The following is a 13,516-nucleotide window of genomic DNA, read 5'->3' as shown; positions in this document are numbered from 1 at the left end:
AACCGTTCTTAATTTTGAGATAAAAGTAAGTATCCTAACATGTAATAACCAAAAAAAAATTAAAGTAATTCAGTAAGGAAAACTTCCTCAACTACACATTAATACTAACCAAAAATGTTTGATGATTAAAATTTTTTATTTTTATGCGTTTGAAGACTGAATTAATAATTGAAATTAATAATTAAGTATTATTCTTTATTAATTAAATAAGCGTATAACTTCGATTACACAATGATGATAAGTAAATATGCCTAAGGTCGGGCATGCATACATAAAAGATGCCTGATAACCTTTATTGGTAGTAAGTTAACGTTATACCTTTTGAATTTATCTACTATCAAGACTGGGCTATATTAGCTATATCATGATAACGACGAAATATGATTTATATACTAATCTGTTTTACATATATACTAATATATTTCTGTTAAAATTTAATATTATGTTTAATATGTTAAAATTGTTATTTTTTATGTAATGTGTATAAATAAATATTTTTGTATCAATATATATTTCGCAAGTAAGTTTAATATACGCGTGATTTTTAGTGAATGAGTATGACCAAACTTTAGGAAAGAATAGCAAGTACGAAGGAAAAGAAACTTTACGAAATATCGACAAATAAGTAAAATTCTTAAGACAATTAACATACACACAACAACACTTTATTAATTTTAGAATTTGTCAGATTTCTCGCCGTCTATGACCACACACATGAGTCATAACGCGATATTATGACTATACTCAATAAATACACCTTTTAACATGAAAATAATGTTTCTGTAACGTGCCTGCCCAGCGTGGTGACTATGGGTAAAACACATGAGTTCACGGCATTTTTGGTACGAACTTGTGGAGGCCTATGTCCGGCAGTGGACTGTATCAGGCTGAAGTGATAATGATGATGAACGTGTTGACCCGAAATTTACACCTACATATAAAAATAATTTTCCTTCTACAATCTCACACAGTTAAATATAAATACCTACCTGTGTAATTTTTTTCTCCTGTGAAGGAAATGAGCTGGAGCCTTACAAATTTTTTTCTTTTAATATTCGCATGGAATATACATATTATATTACACTTCTAATATCCTACTGAAGATTCTGAAGTACGGTCCCGTAATAACATTTTTAATTGTTATGACAATCTAAAGCATTGTCTGTTTATTCACCGACCATAAACATCAGTATTTAGGTGTGATGAACGAATTAATTAACAAATTATCACCGGCTTTATTACTTTATCCGAGCTAAGTAGGAATAAAACCAATTTACCGTTATGATAACGGTCGAAAATTGGAGTGAATTATGGCGACTTGTATTTGAGAGAGTATAAATCTGAATATAAAGGCCTTCAGGGTGCGATAATTCCTTACCCTGAGGACCAATAGATTAACAAATGTATTCTTAGGGTACGTAAGTCTATTATGTATATGCTTTACTATAAAATGTCATTTCACTTATTTTTACAACACTGAAGTATCTGCAAAAATAGTGTTGTGTCATTTCAACTCTGGCTATATACATTTTTTCAATACTTTAATTTTTAGTAAAAATTGTTCAATAAATACAAATTATTGATTACTATATAGTTTTAATTATAATTTAAACTTAGCATATGTACGTAAACCACTTTGATATTCTCATTAACAAGGAAAACAAGATGTTAACTTTATATCTGAGACACGTATATGTACGAGTTAGTCGAACTTGTATCTACAGAACTAAATACAACTAAAACCCTTCTGAACATTTCGCTAACTTATACTTACGACTGAAGTTTAATGTGTAAGTCTGTGAACGTTATGTTAATATTGAACGGCAACCTATTGTAAGACAGTTAGTAGGTACTAACGCTTTCACTATTCGTGAAGCAATAGATCTCCGCCTAATATTTCTTTAAATCTTTTATATTATTTTCTCAGCAAGAATATCTAATGAGGCCGTCAAATAATTTACAATACTGTTATTACATCAAAGCCAACACTAAAACCTCTCAATGAAAGTGACAATTTATATTGAATTTGGTCTTGAGTTGAAGAAGAGATAAAACTTGATTTAAAAAAATATTTTCTTTGTTTTTTTTTGCAAATGAGAATTGAAAAAAGACTGTGACTTTGATTACAGTTTGAATTAAATAAACTTATCTCCCAATTAATCATTCTTTGTTGTTATTATACAAAATTGATACATGTAAATAATCTATAATCTATCTCTACATATATAAAAGCGAAAGGTCACTCATCACGAAATCTCCGAAACTATAACACCTACAAACTTGAAATTTGGCAGGTAGGCTCCTTATAAGACGTAGGCATCCGCTAAGAACGAATTTTACGAAACTCGACCCCTAAGGGGGTAAAACGGGGGTTGGAAGTTTGTATGAAAGTTCCATGTTTTTGAAGTAAGAGACTTGAAATTTAAAATGTATACTCTATAGATAGTGAGAAGGTGTCCAAATAATATGTCTTTAGAAATCAACTGCCTTTTCGGGTTAAAACGGGGGAGGGTAGGTTGTCTCACTCATCACAAAATCTCCGAAACTATAACACCTACAAACTTGCAATTTGTCAAGTAGGTTCCTTATAGGACTTAGATATCTGCTAAGATCTGATTTTAAGAAAATCGACCCCTAATACTACGGGATAAAACGGGGGATGGAAATTTGTATGAAAGTCCTATGTTTTTGAAGTAAGAGACTTGAAATTTAAAATATATGCTCTATAGATAGTGAGGAGGTGTCCAAATAATTCATCGTAATCTATATATATATATATATATAAAAGAGAAAGGTCACTAATTCAATCATCACGAGAACTCAAAAAACGGGTGGTTGGCCACCCATTCAAGATGGACAAAGACGAAATTTGGCAGGGAGATAGATTATAGTTAATAGACATCCGCTAAGAGCGGATTTTGTGATATTCCACCGCTAAGGTTTTTTTTTTTTTTTTTTTAATTATATAGACTAGCGCTTGACTGCGATCTCACCTGAAGTCAAGTGAAGATGCAGCCTAAGGTGGTTTTATTGGGGTTGATAGTTTGTATGAAACATATACAGCAGCTAAAAGTTCGGCTGATAGGTTATTTATACTGCAGCCGGAAAATAAGACTAAAAATGTGGTGTATAGAGAGGTTTTATAAAAATAATTATTAAATTATACTAAATTGTGCCTTTGAAAAAGTTACTCAGAGTGATAAGCATTTGAAGTGACTGAAATAGAAAAATAAATTGCGTTAAACATCTTAATATAATCGCATATCTTCATAACCACGCGGACGTAGTCGCGGGTAACAGTTAGTGTATTATAAAACAAAGTCTCCAAAAGTGTCTGTGATCGATTCCCTCAAAATCTACTGAATGGATTTTCATGCGGTTTCACCAATAGAGAGAGAGAGCTTCAAGAGGAAGGTTTACGGAACGGCTAAGCTGATTTTGATGAGTTTCACTGGAACTTTGCCGGGATAACTTTGTGACACATATTTCATCGCGGGCGAAGCCGCGGGCACAGCTAGTCTTATATATAAAATTCTCGTGTCACAATGTTAGTTAACATACTCCTCCGAAACGGCTGGACCGATTTTTATAACATTTTGTGTGCATATCGGGTAGGTCTGAGAATCGGCCAACATCTATTTTTCATACCCCTAAGTTATAATGGGGGAGGGGATTAAGGGGGTTAATAACATATATGGCAAAACAAAGTTTGCGGGGTCGGCTAGTATTTATATAAAAAAATATATATTTGTTTGCTGATTTGCTCTTGCAAAGTCAGGTAATAGGCAACATTTGTTATTGTAGGTAAGAAATGTACCTTATTCTATTTAGACCTACTTTTACAACTATTTTATCCGCTATTCTGTAGCATTATGGTTACAATCTAGTTGCCTGTTGGATAGACTAAAGAATTATTAAACAAAAAGCAGGTTTTAAATTACAAAGAATCGAGTTACTCTGGTACAGGGATGGGATTTGTAGGTTGTTAAACTTGAATTCACCTTACTTCCTAGAGATCTATAACGCAATTGATAATTCTTTTTTTACATTGAAAAAAAAAGGGTCGTAATTAGAGCATGGTGACAACGATGATAAATGCTCTAGCGGTTACGGGCTCAATTCCCGTACATGGCAAATATTTGTATTGGCCACACAGATGTTTTCCTTGATCTGGGCGATATTTTTACTTGCTATATTCAAAATGCTTTCCATTGAATTTAAGTAAAATTATCACTTTTTTTAATATCATATATATCGTAATCATTACAGCCTAAACAGTCCACTGCTGGACATAGGCCTCCACAAGTTTACGCCAAAAATAACGTGAACTCATGTGTTTTACCCATAGTCACCACGCTGGGCAGGCGGGTTGGTGACCGCAGTACTGGCTTTGTCGCACCGAAGACGCTGCTGCCCGTCTTCGGCCATATATATCGTAAACGATAAGCTAAATAAGCCAAGGCTTAAGAAATCTGTCTGTCTAAGAAAGAGACGACGCGCAACGGTCACAGCACTGGTTTGTGGCTGTTGCGCTGGCGGTTGCGGGTTCGATCCCCGCACATGACAAACATTTGTATTGGCCGTACAGATGTTTTCCATGATCTGGGCGTTTATGTGCGATATTTTTGCTTGCTATATTCAAATTGCTTTCCATTGATTTAAAGTAAAATTATTACTTTTTTTGTAAATCAAGATCATGAAAGATCAGAAGTGTAATCAGAAGATCACAGCAAAATAATACTGTTTTCAAGCAGTATTGTGTTCCTGTTGGTGAGTAAGGTGACCAGAGCTCCAGGGGGGATTGCGGATTGGGTCGGCAACGGGCTTGCGATGCTTCTGGTATTGCAGGTGTCTATAAGCTACGGTAATCGCTTACCATCAGGTGAGCCGTACGCTTGTTTGCCGACCTAGTGACATAAAAAAAAATCAAGAATTTTTTTATTAAAAAATTCTAGTTTACTAGCGGTTTAATCATAAGAAAGTTACTATAAATAATAAAATATCAGTATTAGTTTCGTGTTTAAAGCCTACGCAGTTATAAACTTAATAGAGATTAGTTTTACCTTGAATAGGTACAGCAATGTATCAGTGAGTCTATATTACGTAAAAATCAAATAAATTGTTAAGTGTGTGAAAATTATTGAAATTTTTACTACCAACTTAAATACCAACCAACTTAAATAATTAGTACCAATGTGTGAAATACTTATTTTTAGAATTGCTCTCGGTCTCCGGTTGGGAGCTATGCTTTGAACACAAATGTCCGTGCGGAAAGAAAATCTTTTTACTTCTAATTCTTTCGGACTACACGGCCTTTCCTGCAACAAGAGTTCGGGTAGGTTTTTCCGTTTTCAAAGAGCAGAAGCCGCGGCAGAAAAACTGAAACGATTAAACGGCACAAATATTCGCCACTAATTCCAAATTACATCTTTGTGCCGTTTGCAGTCGAAACACTTGGACCTTGACTTGGACTTATTAAAAGATTTGACTCCTCGTCTTATTGCTTCCACTGGTGACAAGAGGGCTGGTACATTTTTTGCCCAGAGAATCTGCATAGCGATTCAATGGCGAAATGCTGCCAGGATTCTTGGCACCATTCCACGCGGACATGGTTTATACCGCAACTCTCTATAAACATTTAGTTTTTAAGTTGTGAATTGTAAATACGTATAATATTGTAAAATTTAGAAATAAATAATATTGTAATGTAAAGACTTCTTGGTCTCATATTTTTTGAAATACCGATTGTGTATTTGTTCTAAAGATGTAGTATGTCGTTACTTTTTTAATCTTTTAATTATATGAATAAAAAGAAAATTTTAATTTAATATCATTTTAAGCGTTACATTATTTTTACTTCACACGTTCCTTTGTGTAATAATATTGTAGAATTTTCGGCAAATTTTAATTACGATTAAAATTGTTTAAATATTCGTTTTACAGTATAGTGTACATTACCGTATATTAATTTTGTTTGAATCGTAGTATTTGTAGATGAAGGATTTTGATAAAAAAGGTTTTAAACTATTATATTTAATAATATTTCTACTCCCACATAAAGAATATTTTATTTTAAAAAAAACTTACGTTTTTATTACAGAAAATATGCATCAGATATAAAGACTTACAATATTACAAGCGAGTTTTGTAGGATAAAGTTACGAAATAATGGTTAGCACAAATCACAATTATATCACATAGCAATAAATAGTTGAGCGACTTAATTTATAGTAGTATTGGTAACACAAAGTTCAGTCTTTCTTAGATAAGAAAATATTCAGGCCCGACATAAGAACCACACTTAGGAAAGTCTGGAGGTGCTTTAACGAAGTCCCTACTTTCACCGACTTTTAAAACAAAATCCAATCCCCTCGTCCAATGAGCTGATCTTTCGTCTCTCATCATCCAGTAACCTGGGTTATCGGCCTTAAAGCGTAACGCAACGACACCGAATTTCGGAATGACTATAGTGTCTTTGATGACTGGATTTTTCAAGTTTTTGGAAGGGAAAAGTATCCCATCCTCGTTCATCTTGATAATTTTGTCTTTCTCCATGCTTGTGTTAAAAGTCCGGATTCCAGTAACATGAAAACTGTATCCGTGCAGGTGAAAGATATGGTCCGACTCACCACCTGGAACATAAAAAAATTTTAAAAATACGAAAAATATTTTCTTCAATTTTGCCCAAATATAATTTATGTAATATTTTACATATAACATAATGAGATTATATATATTAAGTAGTGATTGTGTCCAAGTTATTTCAAAAAAAAAATTTGTTGAATAAATTAAATAACATTATTGATATAACGAGTAGAATAATTTGTCGTTAACCTTAACTCGATATAGAGTATTTCAACAACAGTTTTTATTTCAAACAAAAACTAACTAAACCACCTGATACGAATGGAATATTAATTTTAGATAATACAGTTTTTGTCACTTTTTACATATGAATATATTTTATGTCGTTGTTATATGTACCTATTTTTGTACCTCAAATATTAATAAAAACGATAGACTATATTATATGAAATCAAAATCTTTTTATGTCATTCAGATTTTAGTATTTTTTTTTAATGAAAAATTAATAAAATGCAAAAACAACGTATTTAAATTTGTAAATACACCAAACTGGTATCATATATAGAGCATAACGCTACATAACATCGATTAGAATGAGATAAGTAAAAGCATCACAAATAAAAAATAAAAAAAACAAATTTGCAGAGAAAAATATTGTGGCAACGGTGAAGTAATAGCTAAGAAAATGACGTGACTACTGCATTTTGTAAAACTTGCTTATCATACTATTTAATATTAACAAGAGAAACTTAAATGGCTTGTAACAACTTAAAACCTACTTTCTTAGAATTACAATACTCTGTGGTTGGAAACAATATGAAGTGTCTTGTGTGTGATTAAAATATTAAAATTTGCTTAATTATTTCTTTATCTCTAACTTATCATCATTGATGAACGCAACCTAAGTAAAAATGTGTGTGAAGAGCATTAAAGTGAATTGAATACATACGTGCTAAATTATTTCAATCTATCGCGACTGAATCGGATAGTATCCACTTGGTACAAGTCTGGACAAACTACCTATTGTACTGAATGATACAGTTAATGCTCACACAGTAATTACACATACATTACATACATTTATTTTACATATTTGTTGCCAACGTTTTGAAACGCTGTACCTAATCATTACTCGAAACTAATAATCATTTAATATTTGAAAGAATAATTCTAATATTACATAATTGCGTACACGGACACAGCGATTTTTCTATGAACTACGCAACTAATATTTCTTAGATTATTTGTATAATCTGTGAAAACTCTACTTGACGTTCCAGGCCGCAGTTTGATTAGATTTTTTTTTTTTTTTTAATTTTAGGCACGTTTTAGAAATCATACATAGAAGAGTATTATTAAAATGTATTATAAAACCCCAAACACAGGAGTAAATCCTACTGGGGGCCGTTGAGTTTGAAGCGCTTATTTATTTCTTATTATTATTTATTAAAATGTATATAATCAATCATCTCGTATTTCTTTATTTATTTATTTATTCTTGTACTTAAGGTTAAACTACTATTATATGAAATAAAAGGTCAAAATGAATGTTATCAGTAATATTTCCAACTAAAATACACGATAAATGCAGATGGTCCAATGTAATACGTCACAATACGATGCCGCTAAAACAATACGCCGGTAGTTCTTGTTTTCCTGTTGCTCTGTACATATGACAGGGAATTGCGTATATCTCGTTAATAAATCAAAGGTAGGTACGTATTCCACGTTCGTAAATGATTTATTTCCTTACGAGTATATTGTATAAAGTCGCAGATATAATTAAACTTGTTAAAGTAAGTACGTTGTGGGAATTTATCCTACGTACGCGTGTTTTACTTTTGCTTAACTTAAAAATCTATAATAATATTATTACAATTCTTTTTTTATTAATTATACAAATATTATTATATACAATATTTATCACTATTATCTTATATATAAAAATGAATCGCAAAATGTGTTGCTAAGCGCAAAACTCGAGAACGGTTAGACCGATTTCGCTAATTCTTTTTTTAAAATGTTCCTTGAAGTACGAGGATGGTTCTTACGGAGAGAAAAATTCTAAAAAAAAAAATTTAAATTTCCTGAAAAAGTCTAAAAACAACACTTTTCTATACTCCCATACAAAAGATTTGTGATAATACTTAAAAGTCAATTTGAACGTTAATACCATACGATAAAGTTTGTGTTAGGCGATACGAAGTTCGCCGGGTCAGCTAGTAACCAATAAAAAAAGATTATATTTATATATCGTTGATATATAAATAGAACTTTTTTTCATGTACCTACACCACATTCTACAATTAACATAATACGCACACATATTTACCTTCATCATATCTCGTATAAACATTTAGATGTTACTACGTTATCAAAGCACAATTAGTAGATGGTTTTCCTCAAACGAGTTATATAATATACTCTTTGGCTATATTATAAATAGATTACGGAAGGTAGCGACTAATAAATACATCTTAGAGAATGAAAATGGTTGTGATGTAATTATTCTTATTTAATACAAATGATTTAACGAAATATTTGACAATCATTTATAACTTTTCACGCCTGACCATAAACAAAATTCCTACTGTGACGGTGTGACAATCAACTTGACATAGCAAAAAATATCCGGGTTTTGAGTTTGGCCATAACTCCACGCATTTTAATAAAAATTTCTAAAAAAGACATTTCTCATTTCACTTCCTTAAAAGTCAACATTTCCTTCCTGTTAAAATAAATATTAGTCGTGTTCAAATACTTTTATTTCATCTATTTTACAAAAGGGCTAAAAAACAAATCAGTAAAATTGGTTCGCTACAAACCTTTTCTCGTTATAATTAAATGAACAATTTCATTTTCTTACTCTGTAAGTTCGATTACATCTCTAACTTCAGAGCTGAACGCAAAGTGGCTTCCTATTGGGCTTCGAAAGAATACGCACATTCCTTTTCTCCTTCGTAATATCCTATTCAACTCATTATTAATGACTTCTGTGATCATTTAAAATGTTTAACATTGTTCTTGTTCTTTATGTCTTACCATTCTGGAAATTCCATTATACTCTTCCCATTTTAATTACTCTTTTACTATCCATATAGCAAAGTCCTAAAACTCTATACCATACACCAACCAACCAATATATACCACACATTCTTACTTTCTACCAAATATTCTTAATTATCTATGTTTTACCTAAATTTTTAAAAATTTAGTTGAAAGAGCATTTTCTTTCCTTAGACATAGTTTATAGTATAATTGTACATATAAACAATTCTTGCATAGAATTGTTTATATGCTTCAGCCTGTAATATCCCACAACGGCCTCTTTCCCCATATAGGAGAAGGATCAGAGCTTAATCCACCACGCTGCTCCAATGCGGGTTAGCGGATATAATATATATATTAATGTCTATGACATTTTATGTGTTTCATATAGCCTAGAAATGGCATAAAATGCAGGATATGTATGTTGTTTACTTTCGTTATCTTCGTTTGTATTAATTCCGTGTCATTTATATATTTATGTTTTTGTAGATTGTATTAATTTAAGGCACTCTCAAGAACAAAAAAATCACTGGGAAGAAGTACAATTACTAATAAAGACAACGCTAGTACTACGTAGTAGTATAATAACACGTCAAAATTGATCTAGATTTGTATGTTATAAACCTATATAAAGATATGTAAAAATTTGCGCTATAATTTTGTTTAAAACTAAATTATATTTCATTCACGGCGGGCTGCAGAAACGAGTTATATTAATTTGGCGTCTCCTAAAGTATGCTTTTGTACTAATATTATACCTGAATAAAATAAAATAAAATTCAAACAAGTTTTGATAGTACTATTTAAATTTAAACTTCAGTCAAATCAGCTTGCTAAGAATTTTTTTAATATAATATAAAAAAGATTATCAACATGATTATATAATATAAAATTGTAACCGAACTAAGTCTGTAGATGGGGAAAAAATGAATTTTAGGAGTCTTTATGAGAGCCATTGAAGTCAAAACAATATTTTGAATTTCACTCCTTAAGGAACGTATACATTTCATACCACACGCAAAGGCCCGAAAAAATATGGGGATTAAAATCATGCGAGACAGTAACGCTGAGCAGTGACGCTGAGATCTGAAGCGAGGATGACATTTAACCGCGCAACGTTTCTTGAAAAAATAGAGATCAGCACATTTTTAAATATCACGGTGTTCATTATAAGGAGTAAAATCCATTCGCGTATTAATTGTATCATTTGCACAAAGTTGGTTGCTATTACCACAAAACTCAAACTAAAAAACTGAACTATACAGTTCATTTTGATACATTTAAAAGTGGAGTTATTATAAACATTTTTTGAATATCATATCAAAAATTGAGTTATTATTCTAAAGTGTAAGCCCCGCAAAAAAATCTGGACAACAGCTTATATAGAATATATATTCGATTAAAATATATATAGGACGGAAAATTACCTTTGTATAGAGCAAAACTGATGACTAAAATTATAGACAAAAAAAATTAGACAATCACGCTTTTTTGACTGAAATTATAAAATCGATCCATTGATTATATTATAAAAAAAATGTTTATATGTACAATTATTATTATAGTTCATTATTTGAAAATGGAAGTGTGAAATAATAGCTAAGATAAATTCCAGCTCTTAATAGATTAAAACAGATTTTCTATACCTAATGAGTTAAATTAATTAATATATTATAATGAACATACAACTTAAATTAAATTGATAAACAGTCACCCAACCTTATAAACGTTAGAATGCCGGGGGCTTACGGCAAACATTTCTGTAATGCGTTTTCAACCGTGAAATCTTAGATGTTCTTTGTACTCATTGTTTCTGTAATTACCACAGCTCACTGGACTTTATAGTGGAACAAAACAAGAGTCATATTACTTTTTACGTGAAATAAACTTCAAAAGCTAAATTATGAAATTAACGCTTAATAATAGATTAATCAATCAATCATCGGCCTTAATCCGTCTATTGGAGACGATTTAGACAGTATCAAAAAGACACTGTGTTGCCTAGGACTCTCTTCAGGAAAACGCAGAGTTAATAATAATAGATAATAACATGTAAAAAAATAAATAAAATATATACAATAAATAATTTGATAATAAAAGATAAAAATATTTTTTTTATTTTTAAAGACTTAATTTAAAAATAAAAAATAAAACTTTTTCGAGAGAAATAAAATAAGACCTTATGGTACGAAAAAAATATATATGGAGAGTGTTTTAAGCTGTTAATCTATACTAATATTGTAAAGAGGTAAATTTTCTAACTTTGCTTGTTTGTAGGGGTAATCTTCGCAAATACTGACCCGATCACGAAAATCCTTTCACTAACAGAAAGCTACACTATTCTGGAGTGACATAGGCTATATTTTATTGTGATTGAACAGAAAATTCAGTGAAAAATCGTATATCTAAAATTCTTGCGTCACAGTGTTAGTTACGATACTCCTCCGAAACGGCTGGACTGTTTTTATGAAATTTTGTGTACATATCGGGTAGGTCTGAGAATCGGCCAACATCTATTTTTCATACAACTTAGTTATAAGGGGAGGGGGATTTAGGGTGGTTTATAACATATATTCTATGGCATATGGCCAGACAACGTTTACGGGGTCAGCTAGAATAAAATAAAGGTATTATACAAGCATTAACAGTACCAATACGAAGAGCAAGCTTCAATTTATGTTTTAATTTAACAGTTTTAATTTCTAAACACGACACACATACTTTTTTTAGTATAATTTTCAATCTATACGTGTATAAAAAAACCTATGTAATACCAACAAGTATTTATTTTATTATTTATATTTCTTATTTTATGGAAATTATTTTTCTGTTGACTTAATTTACAGCGCAGTATCGTTTAAGTATACTTTCTAAAAAGTATATTACAAAAGATATTACCGAATCATTTCCGACCAAGCCTGTTATGACGTAAGTTCTGTGACGCACTTGAAAATAACCTTAAAAAACGACTGTGATGGAATTTGGTAAAATTAATACATATAATAAAAAATTTAAGTAACATAGACCTTCCAGATTCATAAATGTTATGTGTATAATAAAACAAAATTATTATGAAAGAGTGAAGAATAACTCTATTCTAGTGAAGAATAACTCTATTCTTAGAAATAGCACTCCTGTACGCTTAACATTACCTAAGCTGTGTGGTTACGGCAGAAAAGAATATAGCCAACCCCTCTCTTCCTGTGGGTGTCTTAAAAGGCGACTATGGAATAATACAGTTCCACAACCACCTTGGAACACAAAAAGCCGACCGATGGCGGAATAACGATCCAACTGCTGGCTTTGAAATACAGAGGTCAAAGATGGGCAGCAGCGTCTTCGGTGCGACAAAGCCAGCCCTGCGGTCACCAACCCGCCTGCCCAGCGTAGTGACTATGGGCAAAACACATGAGTTCGCGTCATTTTTAGCGCGAACTTTTGGTCTATGTCCAGCTCTGATAGGCTGAAGTGATTATCATTTTTAAAGTCAGAGTTCTCTTATGTTATATTTGTCAGTATTAATTAGTTGTAAAGAAATATGTAGTACAAAATATTAGTAATAGGTTTGAATAAAGCCCAAAATGAAGAGCGTTATTACGCAGTAATAAATAAATTAATTTAAACCAATATTTTTTTCTAAAACATAAATATCAAAGGAAACTAAGTAAAAGTAATTTCGAGTGACTCACATACCACACTGAAGAGAATTGGTTTAAAACTTATTAGGTATTTCTATCTCTAATTGCATATCTAATTACAACGCTGCAAAATTGTCATATTACTGCAAGGTTATAAATGACTTAAAATGGAAAAGTTTCTTCACTTATCTTTCAAATAGCCTCTTAATTAAATAATCTAATAAATAAACAATACATAATTAACA

At 31.2% G+C, this 13,516-nt stretch overlaps 1 protein-coding gene across 1 annotated transcript in view; it reads right to left on the bottom strand.

Moving 5' to 3' along the window:
- Positions 1-6,076: 6,076 nt before the first annotated feature.
- Positions 6,077-13,516, bottom strand: part of LOC123653443 (laccase-2-like) — a 31,668-nt gene continuing 24,228 nt past the window's right edge. Inside the window, exon 5 of the mRNA XM_045589442.1 lies at positions 6,077-6,632. Within this exon, the coding sequence (XP_045445398.1) occupies positions 6,262-6,632 (371 nt within the window). The 3' untranslated portion in view covers positions 6,077-6,261. The remainder of the gene's footprint in view (positions 6,633-13,516) is intronic.

Source organism: Melitaea cinxia, chromosome 5 (assembly GCF_905220565.1).
Source record: "Melitaea cinxia chromosome 5, ilMelCinx1.1, whole genome shotgun sequence".
Classification (NCBI taxonomy): Eukaryota; Metazoa; Arthropoda; class Insecta; order Lepidoptera; family Nymphalidae; genus Melitaea; species Melitaea cinxia.
Note: the sequence above shows the minus strand (reverse complement) of the source record. Positions and strands in the feature narration are given on the sequence as shown.